General features: G+C 34.9%; 1 protein-coding gene across 5 annotated transcripts in view; it reads right to left on the bottom strand.

Annotated features, from left to right (window-relative positions):
- Positions 1–2,453: 2,453 nt before the first annotated feature.
- Positions 2,454–20,568, bottom strand: part of GFPT1 (glutamine--fructose-6-phosphate transaminase 1) — a 92,707-nt gene continuing 74,592 nt past the window's right edge. For all 5 annotated transcript variants that reach the window (XM_007476275.3, XM_007476273.3, XM_007476272.3 and 2 more), the window contains 5 exons: positions 17,415–17,529; positions 16,786–16,913; positions 13,916–14,083; positions 11,938–12,099; positions 2,454–4,906 (listed from right to left, as the gene is read on the bottom strand). In XM_007476275.3, the coding sequence (XP_007476337.1) occupies positions 4,862–4,906; positions 11,938–12,099; positions 13,916–14,083; positions 16,786–16,913; positions 17,415–17,529 (618 nt within the window). In that variant the 3' untranslated portion in view covers positions 2,454–4,861. The remainder of the gene's footprint in view (positions 4,907–11,937; positions 12,100–13,915; positions 14,084–16,785; positions 16,914–17,414; positions 17,530–20,568) is intronic.

Raw genomic sequence — 20,568 nt, 5'->3', positions numbered from 1 at the left:
AGGACTTTAACTTGAAATTATTTTGAATTCATAAATATTAGCAGATTCTGTTTTAAGTATCTTATAACTTTCATAAATTCATAGACTTTGACAATTACCCAAACCAATTTTTTAAAATGCCTACTCAAGAAATGAAGAAGAAAAACATGATAGATCACATGATTCAATGGGGATATGTTTTGGGTTCTGGCTTTAAAAGTGCTTTTAAAAAGTTAAAGATCATTCTACTGCAAATAAGAATAACATGAAAATAGGTTTCGAACAATGATACATGTATAACTCATTGGAATTGTTTGTCAGCTCAGGAAGGGGGGAAGAGAGGTAAGAAAAACTATGAGTCATGTAACCATAGAAAAATATTCTAAATAAATAATTATAAATTTTTTAAAACGCCTACTCATTTGGTGTGAATGTTCACCATAAATTTCCTCTAATTCCAAAAGTCATGGCTATCTTTTGAATGAATAAATCCTTTTCTAAAAATCTTTTCTTTTGCTTTTTTTATCTTTATTTCCTAGGAATTCATTCTTGTTGGGCTTGTATCCAATCTGCATTTTTCTTTTGAGGCTTTCCTTGTTGTTTCCAAGTTGTCTTCTTCTGAGTTTGTCTTAAGCTGTCACCTTATGACCTTTTATGTCCTTTTATGTCTTGTCACCTTTTTTTTATTGTTTGGTCATTTTTTTCAACCTATTTCTTGACTTTGGGCTTTAGGTTAGAATTGGAATCTGCTTACCTCTGGTGAAAATAACTGCCTTGAATGGAATTTCCCCTTTTATATGTTTCTGCTTTCACAACTTGAACTGATAGCCTATAGGATTTGGTGCTTCTAACATTGTGTAATCCACAGAAAGGTATGGCCATTGTCCTCCTGCTCTGTGCTCAGGTTCTTATACAGGTATGGCCCCTGCCCCCTCATACTCTGCCCCGGAAGTGCAACAAAGAATGGAGTAATAGGCAACAGAGTTGCTAAATGGCTCCCAATCTTGTGCTCAGCACTAATATGAAGGTTTCCTGGAATCTTTTTCTGATGAAGAGTTCAGTCAGTCTTGTCCTTTACCCTCCCTGGCTGCTGCTGGTGTCCCACATTCTGAAAGTAGTCCCTTGCTACTTCCACACTCCACTTCTGCATTACTAGTGAGCTCCCAACCCCATTGTCCACATCTTAATTTCTTCCTAAGCTGTCCTGGGATGGAAAAATGACTCACTTGGCTTTCTTGCTCACAACTGTGTTCAATGATTTCTATGGTTATTGTGGAGGAAACTGTTTTTGGGATACTTGAACAGTTGTGGCCTTTCATTTATGCATCTTGATTCCACCCTAAAATAAATCCTTTTCACAGCAATCTATTCTAGCACCTCTTGCTGATCAAAAAAAAACCCAATACTTTGACTATTATAGGCTTATATGAAAACACATATGTACAGAAAAAATTCAACATTAAATAAATAAGGTTTTCCTTATCCATGCTTTGCACTGATTGATTTTAACAGTAGTATGTCTATAAGCCATAGTGACTTACTTGCACTGATCATCTTAATAACTATAAAATGGACATGACACTTCTGCAATGAACATCCTAACATTAACTTTATAAATCATAAACTACTCTATAAATCTGTATTATTATTAATATATACCTTAGTGTTTGCCAATTATACCAATTAATTTATCAGTAAATAAAATTACAGTGAGGATTCACTTTTCTAATTTTATATGATTTCTTTAATAAAAATTTTTCCAGCACCTTTTTTTGGCATCTAACTTTTAAAACTATCCCTATTTGAGGGGGCAGCTGGGTATCTTAGTGGATTGAGAGTCAGGCCTAGAGACAGGAGGTCCTAGGTTCAAATCTGGCCTCAGATACTTCCCAGCTGTGTGACCCTGGGCAAGTCACTTAACCCCCATTGCCTAGCCCAGTATTGACTCCAAGACAGAAGGTAAGGGTTTTTAAAAAAAACAACCCCTATTTGTAATTGTGCATCTTATTTCCATAAATAAGTTACTTTATATCATATTAATAATTTATCAAGATACCTTAATAAAATTAAGACTAGAATGAATACTGCAAATCCACACATGATGAAATCACTTATTCAAAATATCAGGTCACCAAAAGTTCTAATAAACAAATTGCCTATAGATGAAAGCTTTTAACTATATTTATTTATTGGGGAGGAGTCTGAATTTTATTTAATGAGTCTCTACAAATCTGAATCTTTAATAGAACTACTGTGTTGTTTCCATTCATATCAACTTGTTCATAAAATGCCAGTGTCGTACACATAAGCTGAATTTCTCTCTAATGGAGACATCAGAATACCTAATAATCTCAATTTTTACACCAATCCTTGGTAACAAAAAATACCACACTTTGTATATCTCAACTTTGTAAAACTTGAAATTCCTAATTTTTTCCATTATAAAAATTAATTTTAAAAAAGGGCAACAAGTATTCTAAGAGGAAGAGACTGAATTTTCTTTATTTTCCAGAATGTCCCATTTTTTCCAAGTTAAATATTACAAAACACTGAGAAAAAGAGAATTAAGCAAACAATAAACATATTATATTCTCCTCTTCCCTCCCCCAGATCCTAATAAAAAATAATCTAGTGCTACAATAATCAATCAGCAAGCATTCATTAAGCACCTCCTACATTTGAGTCACTGTACTAAGACTGGGGATACAAATGCACAAGTAAGATAATTCCACTTGTTAAGGAGTTTACTTTCAAATATGAAGTCACTGAACTTAGAAAGTATGATATCTATTATGTTCAATTCATATATTAACACTAGATGTAAAAATGTACATTATATGTATTTCATTTCAAATAGTCATTCCTCTCCTTTATATTCTCACTGCTTAGTTAAGGTTTTCATTATCTCCCACGTGTACTTTGCCAGCTCCAATGTCAGATTCTCTCTCCAATATCTTCATAGATACAGCTGTCAAAGTAATCTTCCTAATATACAAGGCAGATCACATTTCTTCCATGCCTAAAAGCTTTCCAAATCTCCCGATTGCCTACAAAATAAACTATAAATTCCTTAGTCTAGCCTTCCACAATATAGCCCCAATTTACCTCTGGCTAAACCTTATTCCACGCAATTCTCCTTATTGCATTGTACATTCCAGCCAAATTAAACTTCTGTTCCTGATTTCATCTTCCCCTCTTTCACCTCTATACATTTGTACACACTACCCTCCATATATAATCTCTCAATAAATACCTTTGCCTACAATGAACCACCCTGATATTCTCAACTTCAAGCCTTCACCTCCATCTTGAATCTCTCAAGTTAGAGTCTAATTTGTAAAGTCTTAGCAAAGCCTCTAAGGTGTGGAGAAAAGGGCCAACAGATATAGAATGAACATCTTCTTAGAGGGATTCTGATATCAATGAAATCACTAATCCAGCCTTTCTCTATCCTCTTTTAATTTAAAGTATGTGTCTTCCATCCACCCCACTAGATCTTAAGTTCCCCAGAACAAGGGCTTTCATTTTTTATCTTTGTATCCTCTAACATCTAGTACAAAGTCTTTCTTGTATAAAATAGGTCTAAAAATGTTTGTTGAAATTTAAATTACCACCTCAAACCAGAAGTTTCCACTTCTGGCATTAAACCAGTTGAAGTAGCATTAAACCAGTTGAAGACTTTGCAAAGTTATTCATATTTCTTTCACTACAAATTTATCTCCCAGGAAATCAATGTAGAAAATGCAAAGAATAAAGCCCAAGAAAAATGAATATGATACAATGTAAACAAATCCTTTACATATGTACATATAAATGTGTTCAGCTTTGTTCAGTCAAGCCTTCTCAATGCTCTCCCAGATGAAGTCAAATCATAACTAAAGAAATTGCAGTCCTCTACTACCATGAGGAGTCAAACTGGCACCAAAGAACTACAAAAAATTGATATAATTAAACAGTCAAATGTACTTATGTCACTGCATGAGACTCTTCAATGAGCTAGCAAGAGATTAGCATTGGTGGCAGTTTCATGTTTTTGTGGTTAAGAGGCTCCAAATTAGACATACCAGTATTGATATAATTTGCAAGCATTTGGTAGCATCCCTAGTCTGTGTTTTCAAGAGCAAGATGAAATAAGTGATTCAGCTACCATGAATATAGGATATCACTACCATAAAAAGTTTAATATCTATATTTTAGTTAGATGAACAAAGGGCATCCTCAGAATATGTATGTGGTAAATTCAATGAAAAAAATATCACTATAAGAGAACTTACTTGACATTACTCAAATGAGCTCCAAGTTAGAAAAACCTAATGTCCTAATATATAACTTCCTCCTAAATTCTTACTATCTTTGGGAAGTTAAAGGGTTAAATACTAATTAAATTTAGCCAATGAAATTTTCAGTTTACAAGTTTTACAAATTAAAAAAAAAATCAAAATAAATCAAAGCCACACATCTTCATATCTCATTTAGTAAAATCTGAATATAGTTTTCAGACATTGGCACATATCAACACTAGCTTTGGATAATAAAATGCACTACTTCATTGGTCTGAATGAATAAAGCATGGCACAGGAAACACTGTATATTTAATAAAATAAACCCCTCTTCAGAGGACCAAAACTTGAGCCTTAACAATCTTTTAAAGAAAAATGGTCTACCTGACAGAGATTTCATTATTCAAAACAACAAAAATACAAGTTCAAAAAATATAAGAAATCATTTTCACAAAAAAACACTAAGTAAGTGGAAAAATAATAATAGTTGATAAATCTCGATTTAATGAAATAAGGCTAAAAGGGGATGATTTTAAAAATCAAGTTATTTGATACAAGAAAGCTTCTTTCACTGTTATCTCCTTTGCTGTTTCAGATGTACTTTATTCCACAGTAACAGATTTGGCCAGATTTCTTGGGAAATCAACCTATAATGAAAAAAAGGCAAAAATAAAATGAAAAATTAGAAGTTATTTTTTAAAACAGAAATTATACACTGTCCTACTGACAATAAGAAGATATAAATTCATCTAGCTCTCACATGCCCATTAAAAGTAAGTCCAATTATATATCAATGCAATTAGCATGGGAAAAAAGGAAAAAGTTATTTCTAAATTAATTTTGCTAGGTTTTAGGAATATCATATCAATTTTCTCCTGCTGATAGAACACCATTTCCTTGTATCTGTTAAATAAAATATGGTATGACAGCAACACTGTGTACACATCAGGAAATATTTAAGTAATAATTGCTGATCAACTTATAAACTTTGTATCAAAAAGTGATCAAATGAGTCATTTGATCAAAATATTTCTAGAGGAAACTCAGATGAATCTGTGATTTCATCAATCTAAATATTCTCTTTAGAGATACAGATTGTAATCTATCCATCCTCATTAATCCTACATTACTCTCATCCAAATCTTCCCATAAAGTCACTACAGGACATCCACCTAAGAACCTGGAAACCTTCCTTGCTTTATTTCAACACCCTGAGAATACCACTAAAGAACTCATATTACCTACCTGTCATCCCTCACTCTTGCAACAACACAAGTCCTTCCTTTGGTATCATAAATTCTTTGATTATATTTTTATTCCTATCCTTTCTCAGTTCCTCAATGAGTATATGTGGAGGCCAGCTCACATTCACCTCTCCATTGCCCTTGATGTGATATTCTTTTTCAGCTCTGCAGAAGTTGCTATGTTACACATTTTACAATAGTACCAGCAGAATATTTCTACTAAAAAGATTGGCCACCTTTGTTTCTGGGGGAAACTTTGAGTCATTAAAGGAACTCTGTAATTACCTGAAGGCAATTAGCCCATTCTCCTATTTAATTCTGGACAATTTGTCCATTTGTATTGTGTCAAGTTTATCCCCTCTCTCTCCTATCAAACATTCCTGACATAGCATAGTTGTGCCAGGTTTGCGTCTGCACACGTTCGGTACATCAATAAAGGTCAAGGTTTGGGATTTCTGAGTGGGAGAATCGAGAGAGAATCGGGAGAGAACAAAGGAGGAAGAAGTCAGGATGCAGAGCAGGCAGGTGAGGGAAGGAAAGGGGAAAGAGACTGGCAGGGTAGGCACCACGCGGTCAGGTTACTTATAGGAACATTTGTCTACCCTTCCAATAAACTTTATAAAATATATATCTGGGTAGAAATATTATTTTCAATTCTTACAGTATCATCTGTCCCAGATATACATACTGATGGACAAACTCCATAATCTGTCTATCCAACTATGGTCATAATCTAGGTAAGAGGCATGCCTTATCCACTTGGTCTTTGCTCTGCAGATGGTCATGACGAACTCTGAGCAATTACAGATCTCTTCTGGAAAGGACTACAAAGGTTGGAAGTCTGATGCTCATCATCTACAAAGAATCTTTCTTCAACTCAGATTATATGCTAGATAATCACCTTTAGCAAGCAAACCTCATTTTATAAACTTTCACCTAATGTTTATGATCATAAGGTTCAAAAATAAGGTCATTTGTTTTGTTATGTTCATCAGGAATTTTGAATGATTTTTACATATGTAAAACAATGTTGGAAATGTCTTTAAAGTAACAGTTTGTTCTACTAACTAAAATCTTTTTATCAAGATTTTCATAAAAGTATAGATCATTATGAACCACAGATTAAGGTCTACTTGTTCCCTACCAATATACAAATTGAGAATGCCTTCAATTCATATGTAGATGAGTTTCAAAGATTTTATACACATGGAAAATGAAGCATACAAGATAATGGCTGCTATTTTTCAGCAGTCACTTTTTCTATTATTAATAACGTTGAGTTTCTTTCCACACCTTTGGTATCTTCTTTACATATCTGGTGAATCAGTCCTTCAATGTCCTAACAACTGTTTCATCTGTAGCACCAATTGCTTCTATGTCCTGTTGGTATAGTCCAGGGGCTTTCTTTTGTTTTGTGTCCTTAAGTGACATTAAGCTACTGTATTATCATTTCTTTAAGAAACTGATGCTAAAGTTGAAGTGTATATTCTACAGTCACTGATGGGAGAAAATAGTTTGTTGTAAACTTTGCAGATTTTTTTTCTCTTTTTCTTCAGTTTGGTTTTCTTCTACCATTTTCATTCTTAAATTCTCTTGGGATGACTTTACTTAGTTGGATATCTCTTCCCCTCCCTGCCCAATTACATGCAAAAACCGTTTCCAACATATTACAAAGAATCTTGAGTTTTGAATTCTCTACTTCTCTTCTTCTCCACCAACCTCTTATTTTTTTTTTTGCAATGTAAGCAATCTTATATACATTTGATATGTGCAATTATGTAAAACATTTCCCCATACTAATCCTCTTATGGAAAGAAACTCAAATAGGAAAAAATTAAGATAGTGAAAATAGTTTGTTTTGTTCTGGATTCAGTTCTTTTTCTCTGGAAGTAGATGGCATTTTTTATCATGCCATTTGGGATAGTTTGGGATCATTGTATTGCTGAGAATTGTTGTTATTCGCAGTTGTTCATTGTAAAGTATTCCTGTCACTATACAATGAGCTCCTGTTTCTACTTATTTCATTCTGCTTCAGTTCATGTAAGTCTTCCTATGTTTTTTTTTAATTCCTCTTACTTGTCACTTCTTACAGCACAATAGTAGTCCCTTATAATCATTTATTATAATTTACTCATCCATTCCCCAATTGATGGGTATCCCTCCACTTTCCAAATCTTGAAACCCTCCTTTAAGAGCTACTTTAAATATTTTTGTACTCATAGGCTTTTCCCCTTTTTTAAATCTCTTTAGGAAACAAACCTAATAACAGTATTGCTGGGTCAAAGGATATGTATTGTTTTATAGTCCTTTGGGCTCTCCTGAATGGTTGAATCAGTTCACAACTCTCCCAACAATGCATTTGTGTCCCAGTTTTCCCATATTCCTTCAAGTGTTGTCATTTTCCTTTTCTGTCATAATAGTCATCTGATAGGTTAACTAAGAGTTGTTTTAATTTGCATTTCTCTAAATAATAATGATTTAGAGCATTTTTTGCATATCTATAGAGAACTTTAATTACTTTGTCTAAGAACTACCTATTCATAACCCTTGATCATTTATCAACTGGGGAATGACTTTCTTATATATTCAACTCATTTCTTTATGTATTTGGAAAATTAGTTATTAGACTTGCAAAAAAATTTTGCACCATTATGATTACTGTCTATGACTTTACATTTTATTTACCCATATTTAGTTTCTGACCTACACCTGCCCCCAATTTGCCCTCTTTTCTATTAACTCCAACCCCTTCTGTTTTCCCCTTTTCCTATTTTCCTGTAGGGTAAGATAGCTTTCTATACCCAAATGACAGTGTATGTTTTTCCCTCACTGAGCCCATTCTGATGAGAATAAGGTTCACACACTCTCCTCCCTATCACCTCCATCTTCTCCTCCACTGTGAACTCTTTAATGCCTTTTTTTTATGTGCAATAATTTGCCCCATTCAATTTCTCCCTTCCTCTACCTCCCAATGCACTCCTGTTTCTCATACCTCAATTTTGTTATTTTTTAAATTATTCTATCACATTCAACTCACACCCCCAGCCGATGTATATACTATTTCTAACTTCTTTAATAATGATGAAGATGTTTGGAGTTACAAGAATCATCTCCTCATATAGGATGTATATAGTTTAACCTTCTGAATGTTTTTTTATTTCTTTTTCCTGTTTATCTTTTAGTGATTCTTTTGAGTTATATTTGAGAGTCAAATTTTCCATTCAGCTCTGGACTTTTTATCAGGAATGTTTGAAAGTCCTCTATTTCACCAAATACCCATTTTCCCCCCTAAAGGATTATGCTCAGTTTTGCTGGGTGATTCTTGGTTGAAATCCCAGCATCTTTGCTCTCTGGAATATCATATTCCAGGTCCACTAAACCTTTAATGCAGAAGCTCCTAAGTCATATGTTATCATGACTATGGCTCCAAGATATTTGAATTGTTTCTTTTTGGTTGCTTGAAATATTTTCTCCTTGACCTGGGAGTTTTGGAATTTGGCTACAATATTCCTGGGAGTTATTTTTTTGGGGTCTCTTTCAGAAAGTGATCAGTAGATTCTTTCAATTTCTATTTTGTCCTCTGGTTCCAGAATATCAGGGCAGTTTTTCTTGATGCTTTCTTGAAAGATGATGTCTAAGCTCTTTTTTTTGATGGTGGATTTTGGATAGTCCAACAATTCTTAAATTATCTCTCTAGGTTTTATTTTTCCAGGTCAGTTGTTTTTACCACCAAATATTTCATATTTTCTCCTATTTTTTCATTCTTTTGACTTTGTATGATTATTTCTTGCTGTCTCCCAGAGTCATTAGCTTCTACTTGCTCAATTCTCATTTTTAAGGCATTTGATTTTATTGAGTGAGCTTTTGTACCTCCTTTTCCATTTGGCCAATTCTAATTTGTAAAGAACTCTTCCTCAGTAAATTTTTGTACCTCTTTTTCCAAAGGGTCAATTCTGTCATTCAAGAAGTCTTTCTCTTCAGTGCATTTTGATATATCTTTTTCCATTTAGTCAATTCTTTTTTGTTTTAAAAAAGTTCTTTCATTCTTTGAATTTTTGTGCATCTTTTACCAATTGGTCCATTCCGTTTTTAAGATATTTATTACTTCAATATTTTTTGTGCCTCCTTTACCAAGTTATTGACTCTTTTTTCATGATTTTCCTATATCATTCTTATTTCCTTTACCCATTTTTCTTCTAGCTCTCTTATTTGATTTTTAAAATCCTTTTTGAGCTCCTTCATTAATTCTATTTTGGGCTTGAGAGTAAAACATATTTTTCATAGCGAGGTTTTGGATGCAGCACTATTGACTTTGTTGTCTTCTTCTAAGTTTGAATCTACCCTATCTCCAAAATAATTTTCTATGTTGAGTTTTTTTGTTGTTGTTGTTTGCTCATTTTCCTATTTTTTTCTTTTCTTTTAGTCTAAAAAATCTATTAAAGTTAGGCTCTGTAATTGTGGTATATGGAACACTGTTTCAAACTTCAGGTTCTTTGTGCAGCTGCCTTCAGAGCTGGCACTGATGATGATCTATCTACTTTCAGTTCCTCCAAAGTGATATGATGAGAGATGTGTTTAATACTCTACCCGATGGTGCTCTGGGCATGAATAACCCCAAGCATTCTTTTATCTCTTGGAACTATAACCAGGGTCCCCTACTCCCCCTGTGGCAGCAAGTGCTGATATATGCTGGTCGCTCCTCATTCGGCAAATATGCCCCTTTGCCCTGGTTCTGCACATGGGCAATGTGACAAGTCTTGCCCACAGAGTCAGCAAAGGGACCACTGTAATCTCCTTCTGAGCAATTGTCCAAGCCCCCTTATCTGTGGCTGAGAATTCTGGAAGCCTTCGCTGCTACTTCAGTTACACACAAAGCCTGTTGCTTCACTGGGGCCTGCCCTAGTGAGCTGCACTAGGCACCTTTTACCCTCTGCACTAGATCCCTCATGTTGGCCTTTCAAGTTGTTTTGGGCTGAAAAATAATTTCACCTTGTCTTTTTGTGGGGTATGCTGCTCCAGAATTCATTTGGGGGCATTATATTATTGCTTTGTAGAAGGTAATTTGGTAAAAATCAGATGGGTTCCTGTATCTATTTCACCATCTTGGTTTTGCCCTGTCTTCATTTGATTTCTTGACAAAATTTCTTTAAATTAGTTTTACCCTTTACTATTTCTCTCTGTTTTAGGAACTGATTATAATCATCTATCATATTTTATCATTACTATTTTACAAACCCATCTTTATTCTAACATATTACATTTGACTGCTACCTTTCTACCTGACAGTCAGGTGTAAAAATCAGGTGTAAAAAAAGTCAGGTGTAAAAAATACTAAAGTATTTTTTAAAAACCCTTACCCTCTCATCTTACAATCAAGACTACATATTGGTTCCAAGGCAGAAGAATGGCTTAGGCAATGGGGGATAAGAGCCTTGCCAAGGGTCACCTAGCTAGAAGGCGCAAGGCCAGAACTGAACACAGGGCCTCACGTCTCTGGGCCTAACTCTCAATCCATTAAGTCACCTAGCTGCCCCCAACTAAGGTACTTTTTAAGCTCCTTACATTGATTAAACTTTTGTATAAAATTATAATAATTGGTTTCAATGTTGTTCTACTGTCTAGAAATAATTTTTTATTTTTAATTACTTTTTAACTAGAACTAGTTCAAGACTAAATGGTTTCCATTGCATTCCAAGTATTTTTTCCTTATTATTACTTTTCCTTCTAGTTTTTAATACTTATTCTGATATTTTCTCTAATAAGCCAGTAGGCAAAATAAATAGAGAACTAATTAAAGGATGATGTCAATACTTATTACCAATTATTCATGATTATAATTTTTCTAGCTATTCATATAGTTTTCATTTTATCATTTTTATGCTCAGTTTTGCCACATCCAGTGCCTACAAAAAATTTTTGAAGAAAATATTCAAGATATAATGAGAATGTAAAGAAAGATGATGAGTTAGTTCCTCCAGTGTTGAGTCCATTACAAAGTCACTAGAAAGGATTTCATATTAAAAGACCAAGAGTCAAGTTAAAGTTTGCAAATGACCTAAGAACTGTGTGATTTCTTTCGATCCTCTGCCTCTTTTCTGCCACTTTGTCACATTACTGGAAAAGTGGAAGAAGGTAGCACAGGACTAAAATCCATCTTTTTTCTTCATTTATTTCATGAATTTTCATGGGTAAAGAATTTGTCATCAGTTAAAGACACCTGATGATCAGAAAAAAAAGTTGAATATCATTTCATAAATCTTTTTGCTAAGTGTTAGTGTTACATGAAAAGCTTATAAAAATTTATTAGGAATATCTGGTTCAAGTTCCACCTCTCAAACAAACTTGCTGCGTATGGCCTTGAATTTTAAAATCAATAAAATAAGCAAACAAAGAAATAAAGCATATAAAACATTCTACCATAATCATCCACTTACATCATATCCTCTCAGAACCGCAAGGTGGAAAGCCAGTAGTTGCAAGGGAATAACACTGAGAATACCCTGCAGACAATCCACTGAATGGGGCACCTTGATTGTCCTCTTAGTGTTCTTGATGGTTTCAGTATCTTCTTTGTCACAGATAACTACAGGTCGTCCCTAAAAAAAAATAAAAAAGATTTAACCAAAAAGAATTAGCAATAAAACCAGGGGAATAGACCTGGAAAATAGGACTTCTCCCTTCAATCCCAACTCTCCATATTTAATGAGATTCACCAAACTAGTGATTTGTCATGGTTACTCAGTAATTCCATTGTATCTGTGTCCTCATGACATAGTAGACCACACTGTCTATGGGTTTTCTTAGCAAAGACGCTTGGGTAGTTTGCCATTTCCTTCCTTTATCTAGCCATCTAGATGATTAACTAATAACTAACTATTATTAATAATGAATTTTTTACATTATGTCATAATGCATCATTGGGTTAAATATTGTCTCTCTCTCAAAATATGATAAACTCTAAAAATCTCTTTAAAAATGAATATATGCCTATATAGATATAGACACATGTGTACAACAGTCACACAAAGAATAATTACACAAAATTAAATATTTTTTAAAACTGTCATCTTTGAGAGAAATTGCTTCTTAATATCTCCATCCCAAGCTCCCTCAAGAAAGGTTTGTTTTGTAAGGTCTCTCTTTCCACAGATGGAAATTCCTCAATTTCCTACTTTTATCCATCTCTTGCTGAACTATTGTATTTTCTCAACATCTCCAACAAAAACATGTCAGGCACTTTAGAAACCAAGAACAAATGCAAACTTCTCCACCTCCTCCAACTCTCTCCAAACTCAACTGCCTTCATCATCTTTGGCCAGGATCCAGGCTTTCTTAGGCCCTAAAGCTAAGTGCACCAAGTAGTCTCTAAAAAGAAAGTTCTTTATCACTATGTAGACAGGGAGTACTTGGGTTCCAGAACTTCAACAGACTCTTCACAGCCAAGCTAGCCAAGAAGGCTAACAAGAACAAGCTACTCTAAGGTGTCTTTTTTCTCTTTTTCATTCTTTTTTTCTCACTTCATTGACCAAGAATCCCAACATTTCAGGTGAAAAGCATGAAAATTCTCCATAAAAATTAATACTTCAGCCTCCATTTCCATTTGTGATTTATCACTACAAAAGCAACACTGCAACTCTAAACAAAGATCTCAAGAGCCTAAGCCTCAGGGCAAAGCACAAATTCATTTAAGAAACTGGAAGGAGGAAGAAGGGGAAAGCTTCAAGGATACTGAAATTATGTATTGCAATGGGTTTTTATACAAACCAGATTTGGGGGGAAACTGTGACCTATACTTAGATCAATGTAGTATCTCTTACACAGGATAGTAACTCATCCAAATAAAGTTGTATTTATTTCTTTAAGAAAACTTAAGTCAAATAGATTAAGCCATTTTTACTCCCCAAATACCACTTACTAAAACCTAAACTAGTAGTTTTCCTACATAATGAAGTACAACTGGAAAATTAATTTAAGGGCAATAAATTCTTCTACTATAGTCTTCCTCCAAAGCCTTATCTCAATGTAAAAACAACTTTGGTTTTTTAAAAGTTATATCAGCTAGCCTACCCTCAAAATATTCTTTAAAAAAATCTAGTCAAAGACAACCAGGTTAGCCAAAACTAAAGAAGTTATTTGTCTTCTTGTAAGAACAATGGTTAAAAGGTGACGAATTTTTCTTACTTCAACAATTCAAACTATCTATTAAGATGTGGATATTAGGCAATCAACATTGGTGAAAATACACACACACATACACACACACACACACACACACACACACACACACACACACACACAAAATGAATCATAAATCAGTCAATTCCAACAAAGCTCTATTAACCAAATCCTTACATTTCCAAAGTAAATGAAAAAAAGAAAACCAACAATGCGATGCAATAATATTTGACTTACCTGCCGAGCAACAACTTGCTGTAGAGCATTCTGACATTTGGCATATGTGTTATCTCTCATGATGATCATGATGACAGGCATCAATTTATCTACCAAAGCCAATGGGCCATGCTTTAATTCACCTGCTAAGATACCTTCTGAATGCATGTATGTGATTTCTTTGATTTTCTAAGGGAAAAGAACCAGATGCATTAGTCCCTCATTCAGTCTTTCCCCTCTCTAGTTCTAAATAAAAAGAAATCGCATGCCTTCTGCTAACTAATAGATGTCTCATACTGGTATAAAGGTAAGGCAATATGCCAAGAGGACTTGGTCTCTGATAAGGAGTATTCCTAGGCAGTACAAATTTGGAAATGTTGCAAATACAGGCTCAGTTACAGTATGCATTCCTATTGTCAGATGACCATATGTGCTAAATCTGGAGAGTTTCATGAGCAGAAAGATGGCTATCAGACCTAAATGCTGGGGATGCAAAGTTAGACAATAATAGTGTCTGCTCTCAAGGAGCTCAGTATGATGGAATAGATAACATGCAAACAACTATGAGGAAACAAAATATATATAAGATTAATAAGAGATAATGTCAGTGGAAAGGCAATAAGATTGAGGAAACTGAGAAAGACTTCTTGGAGAAGGTGAGACTTTACTTAAAAAGATAAATGAAGCCAAAGAGGCCAGGAGTTAGAGGTAAGAAGGGAAAGTTCCTGGCATAGGAGATATCCACTGAAAATAAATTGAATTATCTGTGTGACCCTGGGCAAGACACTCAACCTCCACTGCCTATCCATTACCACTCTTCAGCCTGCCTTGTAACCAATAAACAATATTGATTCTAAGATGGAAGGGAGGGAAGGAGGGAAGGAAGGAAGGAAGGAAGGAGGGAAGGAAGGAAAGAGGGAAGGAGGGAGGGAAGGAAGGAAGGAGGGAAGGAAGGAAGGAAGGAAGGAAGGAAGGAAGGAAGGAAGGAAGGAAGGAAGGAAGGAAGGAAGGAAGGAAGGAAGGAAGGAAGGAAGGAAGGAAGGAAGGAAGGAAGGAAGGAAGGAGGGAAGGAGGGAAGGAGGGAAGGAGGGAAGGAGGGAAGGAGGGAAGGAGGGAAGGAGGGAAGGAGGGAAGGAGGGAAGGAGGGAAGGAGGGAAGGAGGGAAGGAGGGAAGGAGGGAAGGAAGGAAGGAAGGAGGGAAGGAGGGAAGGAGGGAAGGAGGGAAGGAGGGAAGGAGGGAAGGAGGGAAGGAGGGAAGGAGGGAAGGAGGGAAGGAGGGAAGGAGGGAAGGAGGGAAGGAGGGAAGGAGGGAAGGAGGGAAGGAGGGAAGGAAGGAAGGAAGGAAGGAAGGAAGGAAGGAAGGAAGGAAGGAAGGAAGGAAGGAAGGAAGGAAGGAAGGAAGGAAGGAAGGAAGGAGGGAAGGAGGGAAGGAGGGAAGGAGGGAAGGAAGGAAGGAGGGAAGGAAGGAAGGAAGGAAGGAAGGAAGGAAGGAAGGAAGGAAGGAAGGAAGGAAGGAAGGAAGGAAGGAAGGAAGGAAGGAAGGAAGGAAGGAAGGAAGGAAGGAAGGAAGGAAGGAAGGAAGGAAGGAAGGAAGGAAGGAAGGAAGGAAGGAAGGAAGGAAGGAAGGAAGGAAGGAAGGAAGGAAGGAAGGAAGGAAGGAAGGAAGGAAGGAAGGGAGGAAGGGAGGAAGGGAGGAAGGGAGGGAGGAAGGGAGGAAGGAAGGGAAGGAGGAAGGGAGGGAGGAAGGGAGGGAGGAAGGGAGGGAGGAAGGGAAGGAGGAAGGGAGGGAGGAAGGGAGGAAGGGAGGAAGGGAGGGAAGGTAGGGAAGGGAAGGGAAGGGAGGGAGGGAGGGAAGGGAAGGGAGGGAGGGAGGGAGGGAGGGAAGGAATAAGTTAAGAGATGGATCATTTTATAAGAGGAACAGCACAAAAAATTCTACCTACCTAATTCCTCCTAACATCTCTCTGTTGTTCCACATTTTCCAAGATATTATGCATATATTTATACCATAAAGTTATTTAAAATATTCTTTTTTTTAAACAATGTCTAACTTGGGTTGTAGGCATAACAAAAATAATCCAGAAATTATATTCAAAATAAAATTTGTTCAAGTTTAAAATTAATTACATAATTGTATGTAATATATAATTTCAAACCAAATACAGGCTACTCCTCACAGATGCCACATCCCAAAAGAAATTTTTTAAAAGAAAACAATTGGGGGAGTGGGTCTACAGACTTTAAAAAATCACACTGATTACAAGTCCTTCAACTATTATACAAGCCTGTTTTAAGGGTGAAAAGTGTAACACATTTTAACCAGTATGGCATTTTTATTCCAGATTTTTTAAAAAAAGCTTGTATAAAGAAAAATTATGTTATAAGACTAATAGAAATGTAGTCCATCAGCAGTAAGAAAACAATTCAATATTCATTATGAAAACTATTCATTATTTCTATGACTACATCCTCAATTATTCAATGTTTAAAGTTTTAAGAACTTTTAAACAGAGAATTTGAGAAGCACAATGTTTTGTCTTATACTTATTGCTACATAAGTTTATAACTACTTCATTTTTTATCTCCCCAATTGGATGTTAAATGAGGCATAATGGAAGACATATCTTAAAACTTAAAAGTCAAAGTTCAAATCTCAGTCTCTTCTTACATTTACTGGCTAGCTGTGCTTCCTTTTCTTCTTCTATAAAAAGGAATTATACTACCTAAATGTGATTCAAAGCAAACTATTAAACTACAACAAACACTTGATTTGTGCTTCCTAGAGAGAAACCAAGAAATATATGAGCACTTTGACAAGGTTCCAGATTCTCTAGTCCCAGAGAAATATTTATTGTGAAAATGACTTTAAAATAAACAAGCAGACTACTTACTAGGGCTCCTTCCAGACATGTAGCATAGTGATATCCACGTCCCATAATCAATACTGATTTTTGATGATAAAGTTCTATGGCCAGTTTTTGAATTTCATCATCCATACTCAGCACTTCCTTTATTAAATCTGTAAAAGAAAAGAAAAAAGGATAACAAACAACTGCACATGTATGTTCACAATAAAGAATTAGAAATAATCACATAAAATATCAGTTCTTAATCACTTAATTACTGATTCTGGTTGAGGAGCAATAGAACTTCTTTCATTATGCAATAGATTTTAGGGACTATTTTAGAAGTTCTATCTCCAAAGTGTTTAAGGGGGGCAGCTGAGTGACTCAGTGGAATGAGAACCAGGCCTAGAGATGGGAGGTACTGGGTTCAAATCTGGCCTCAGACACTTCCCAGTTGTGTGACCCTGGGCAAGTCACTTGACCCCCATTACCTAGCCCTTACCGCCCTTCTGCCTTGGAACCAATACACAGTATTGATTCTAAAACAGAAGGTAAGGATCTTTTAAAAATGTGTATAAGAGAATTTTTCAGAAACAAATTACATTTCACCTATAATTACATCTAGAAAATAGAATAAGGAAGAATGAAAAAATACTCTATTTCACATAACCTACCAGGCAACCCCTTCAAGCCAAGTACTATTTCTTTGCGTCTTTCTTGCATTGAGATCCTATCATCACACATCATAAGGGCAAACATTACCAAAGATACAAATTGGCTTGTATAAGCCTAAAACACAAAGAGAAAATGAGAACATTATTTTCAATCACATTTTAACAATTTGTTCAAGGTTTATATTTTCCTTAAAGCTAAAGGGGAAAATACCTATGTAATCTGACATCATAAGATTGTCCATGTTTTAGTAACAGCAGGGCAGTATGCCAAGAAACAAATAGAAGTTTGGTTGCTACACCCTATTCAAGATTTTTGGCAAATCATTTTATCTGTCTGTATTTCAGTTTCCCTATTAAAGTAGAAATACTTTAACAATATTATATTCATATGTAATGTGGTGGTACACTTTCTCTTTCTTGAGACCTACCTTCTAACATTCCCTCCATTTCTGTTTCTCTATTTTTCAATACCCTTCATAAGTTGACTACTTTTACGACTTTTATCTAATGCTGCTTTTATTGAATCACAACCTTGTCCCACTGTTTTTCAAGGGCTTTTGAAAAAATGCTTTTCTTCTAAAAGCCTAGCCTACTAACTCCTAAAATATGTTCTAAAAAAAAAAATCAAGCTAATTTCATCATCACTCCAATAAAGTACCACTCAATTCTCCATTAATATCAATAACTTTTACTATCTTCACAAGCAGCCATATTTACAACATTCACAAAAAACTAATTTTTTCACTCTATTATAATTTGTTTAAAAAAGAAAAAGGGCACCTAGGCAGTATAGCTGGTGGTAGAATAAAGAAGACTCAAGTTAAAATCTGACCTGAGACTAGCTATATAACCCTGGACAAGTAAGTCACTTAACTTCTGTTTGCTTCAGTTTCCTCATCTGTAAAATGGGGGTATTAATAGCACCTCCATCCCAGGCTTGTGATAATATTTGTAAAGGCACTTGGCATGGTGAGTGGCCCATAGGAACCACTAGATAAATATTAATATTTGAGTAAGTGCTTAATAAATTTTTTTCTATTCATTCATTCATTCCTTTGTCCTCCACCAAAAAGAAAATCATTATTCACCCCTAAAGTCTGTGGACTTCCACAAAAGAACCCTTCTTGACCCACAGTGCTATAACTATTCTAAACAACTACTACATGTAAAGCACTATACTATAGTATAAGAATACAAAGATCAAATAAAACATGTCACCTGACTTGTAATAACTAACAACTGAGTAGAAATTTTGAGAGACTATGATGTATAGTAGAAAGAACACTACAGATACAATATGGAAAGGTCTAGGTTTAAATTCTGCCTTTTAACCCTTGCCAGCTGCATGACTACAAACAAGTCAATTTCCTCATCTAAAATAAAGTGATTTTACATCAGTTGTAACTTACCTAACACAGGTATAGTGAGGCTCAAAGAAAAATAATGGATGCAAAATGCTTTAATACTAAAATACTATATAAACTATTAGGGAAGAAAAGACAAATTAGAAAAAGGTAGCTGCAAAAGAAGTTTTCAAAGTTTCAAATCACTCAAAAAGAAATATTCAAGAAAGGAAAAATTTCCTCCCAGCTAAGGAGATTTGAATAGGGCCTTCAAGGATTGGAAAATTTTCAAAAGAGTAGATAGTTTCTAATCTAAACATGGAACATAACTTTTTTTTTTTGAAAGCTTTGAAAAACAGCAGGACAAGATTGTGATTCATTGAAAGCAGGATTAGATAAAAGGTTGGAAAGTAGTCAACTTACGAAAAGTAAAGAATTTGCACTTTGTTCAGTAGGCAATGAGGAGTCACTTTTCAAACAAAATATATGCTTATATATATATATATATATTATAAATATATGCTGTATATTTCAGTCTTGTGTTCCATCCAACAAGCCTGGTTAATAACTCTTCAGTTTGTATTTATGTCCTTGTGTTTATTGTCCATACACTGCACACTGATGTATAGACTCCCACAGCGATAAGAATAAATTATGTTTGTTCCTATGTTATTTTCTCCTGAAAAGACTGGATACATCCCAACCACTGTTCTTTCTGTCATACCTATGGTTCTCCACAGCACATGATTCAACAAGGTTCATATCTGAGTACTTTTCATCTTACTATATTTTTAGTTTAAAACCTTCTTTGTCATACCAGAAGGACTGTGGGAAAAATATATTCTATGTATTCATCAGATGTAATCCATTGCTGGCCAAACTAGCTCAGCATCCTTCTATATTAATTTATGATCACCAAAAAGAAAAGCCCATTTTTTCCTTTGGCATCTTAATCATTTGCTAACTTATAATCTCTTTTTTCTAAAGACCCAATCTTTGCTTGCAAATAATTAAGCACTTAGCATAGTACCTGGTACACAGCAGGCATTTAATAAATACTTTTTTTCAAATTATGAAAGTACCACTTGTCCCCACCACAAGATATTTGGTTTCCAGGCTAGTATTCCATGATCCCTTTCCAGAGATTCTTTCTAGGATTCTCCTGGTGCTATCATTCAACCTTATATGAATAACAAGAAGTAGGTAGCATGTAGTAATAAAGCTCAGTCAATGTTCAGTTGTTTCACAGACAGATACATACTATAGGACCAATGACAAAATTCTTTATACACTGGTACATATATTATCCTCATTATCATTCCTTGGAATATGAAATGCTATTTTTGCTTCAGAAAGTTCAAATCTACTAAGGAAAAAGTCTCATATTTAGTAGAAAGATTCAGAATTGCTTTTCCTCTTCCTCTTTATATAAGGCATAATCGGTCAAGAATGCTAATGTTCAGAAGTAGAGGCTAGTATAAACTATGCTGGAGAAAAGAAAAAAATCAAAGAGGGGAGAAAACTATGAAAACTGGTAAGAGAGAAGGCAGGAGATGCTCAATATTTCTTTTGCTTCTGTTTTCTCTAACAAAGTAATTGACATACAAAAATGCTTTATAGGAAGCTAATATCCAGGAATAGTAAGGAGACAATAAAGAGAACACCTAAATGTTCTTGATGAATTCAAAACTACCTTTTGTTAAAACTCTAATTATAGTGTCCTTATAGTCTCTCTGAATCTAAGTTATACATTCCTCACATTTCAATATTGTTCATTCATTGCTACTAAATGCTTTATACATATTATATAT

This window comes from Monodelphis domestica, chromosome 1 (assembly GCF_027887165.1).
Source record: "Monodelphis domestica isolate mMonDom1 chromosome 1, mMonDom1.pri, whole genome shotgun sequence".
Classification (NCBI taxonomy): Eukaryota; Metazoa; Chordata; class Mammalia; order Didelphimorphia; family Didelphidae; genus Monodelphis; species Monodelphis domestica.
This window is presented reverse-complemented; position numbering and strand designations above follow the sequence as displayed.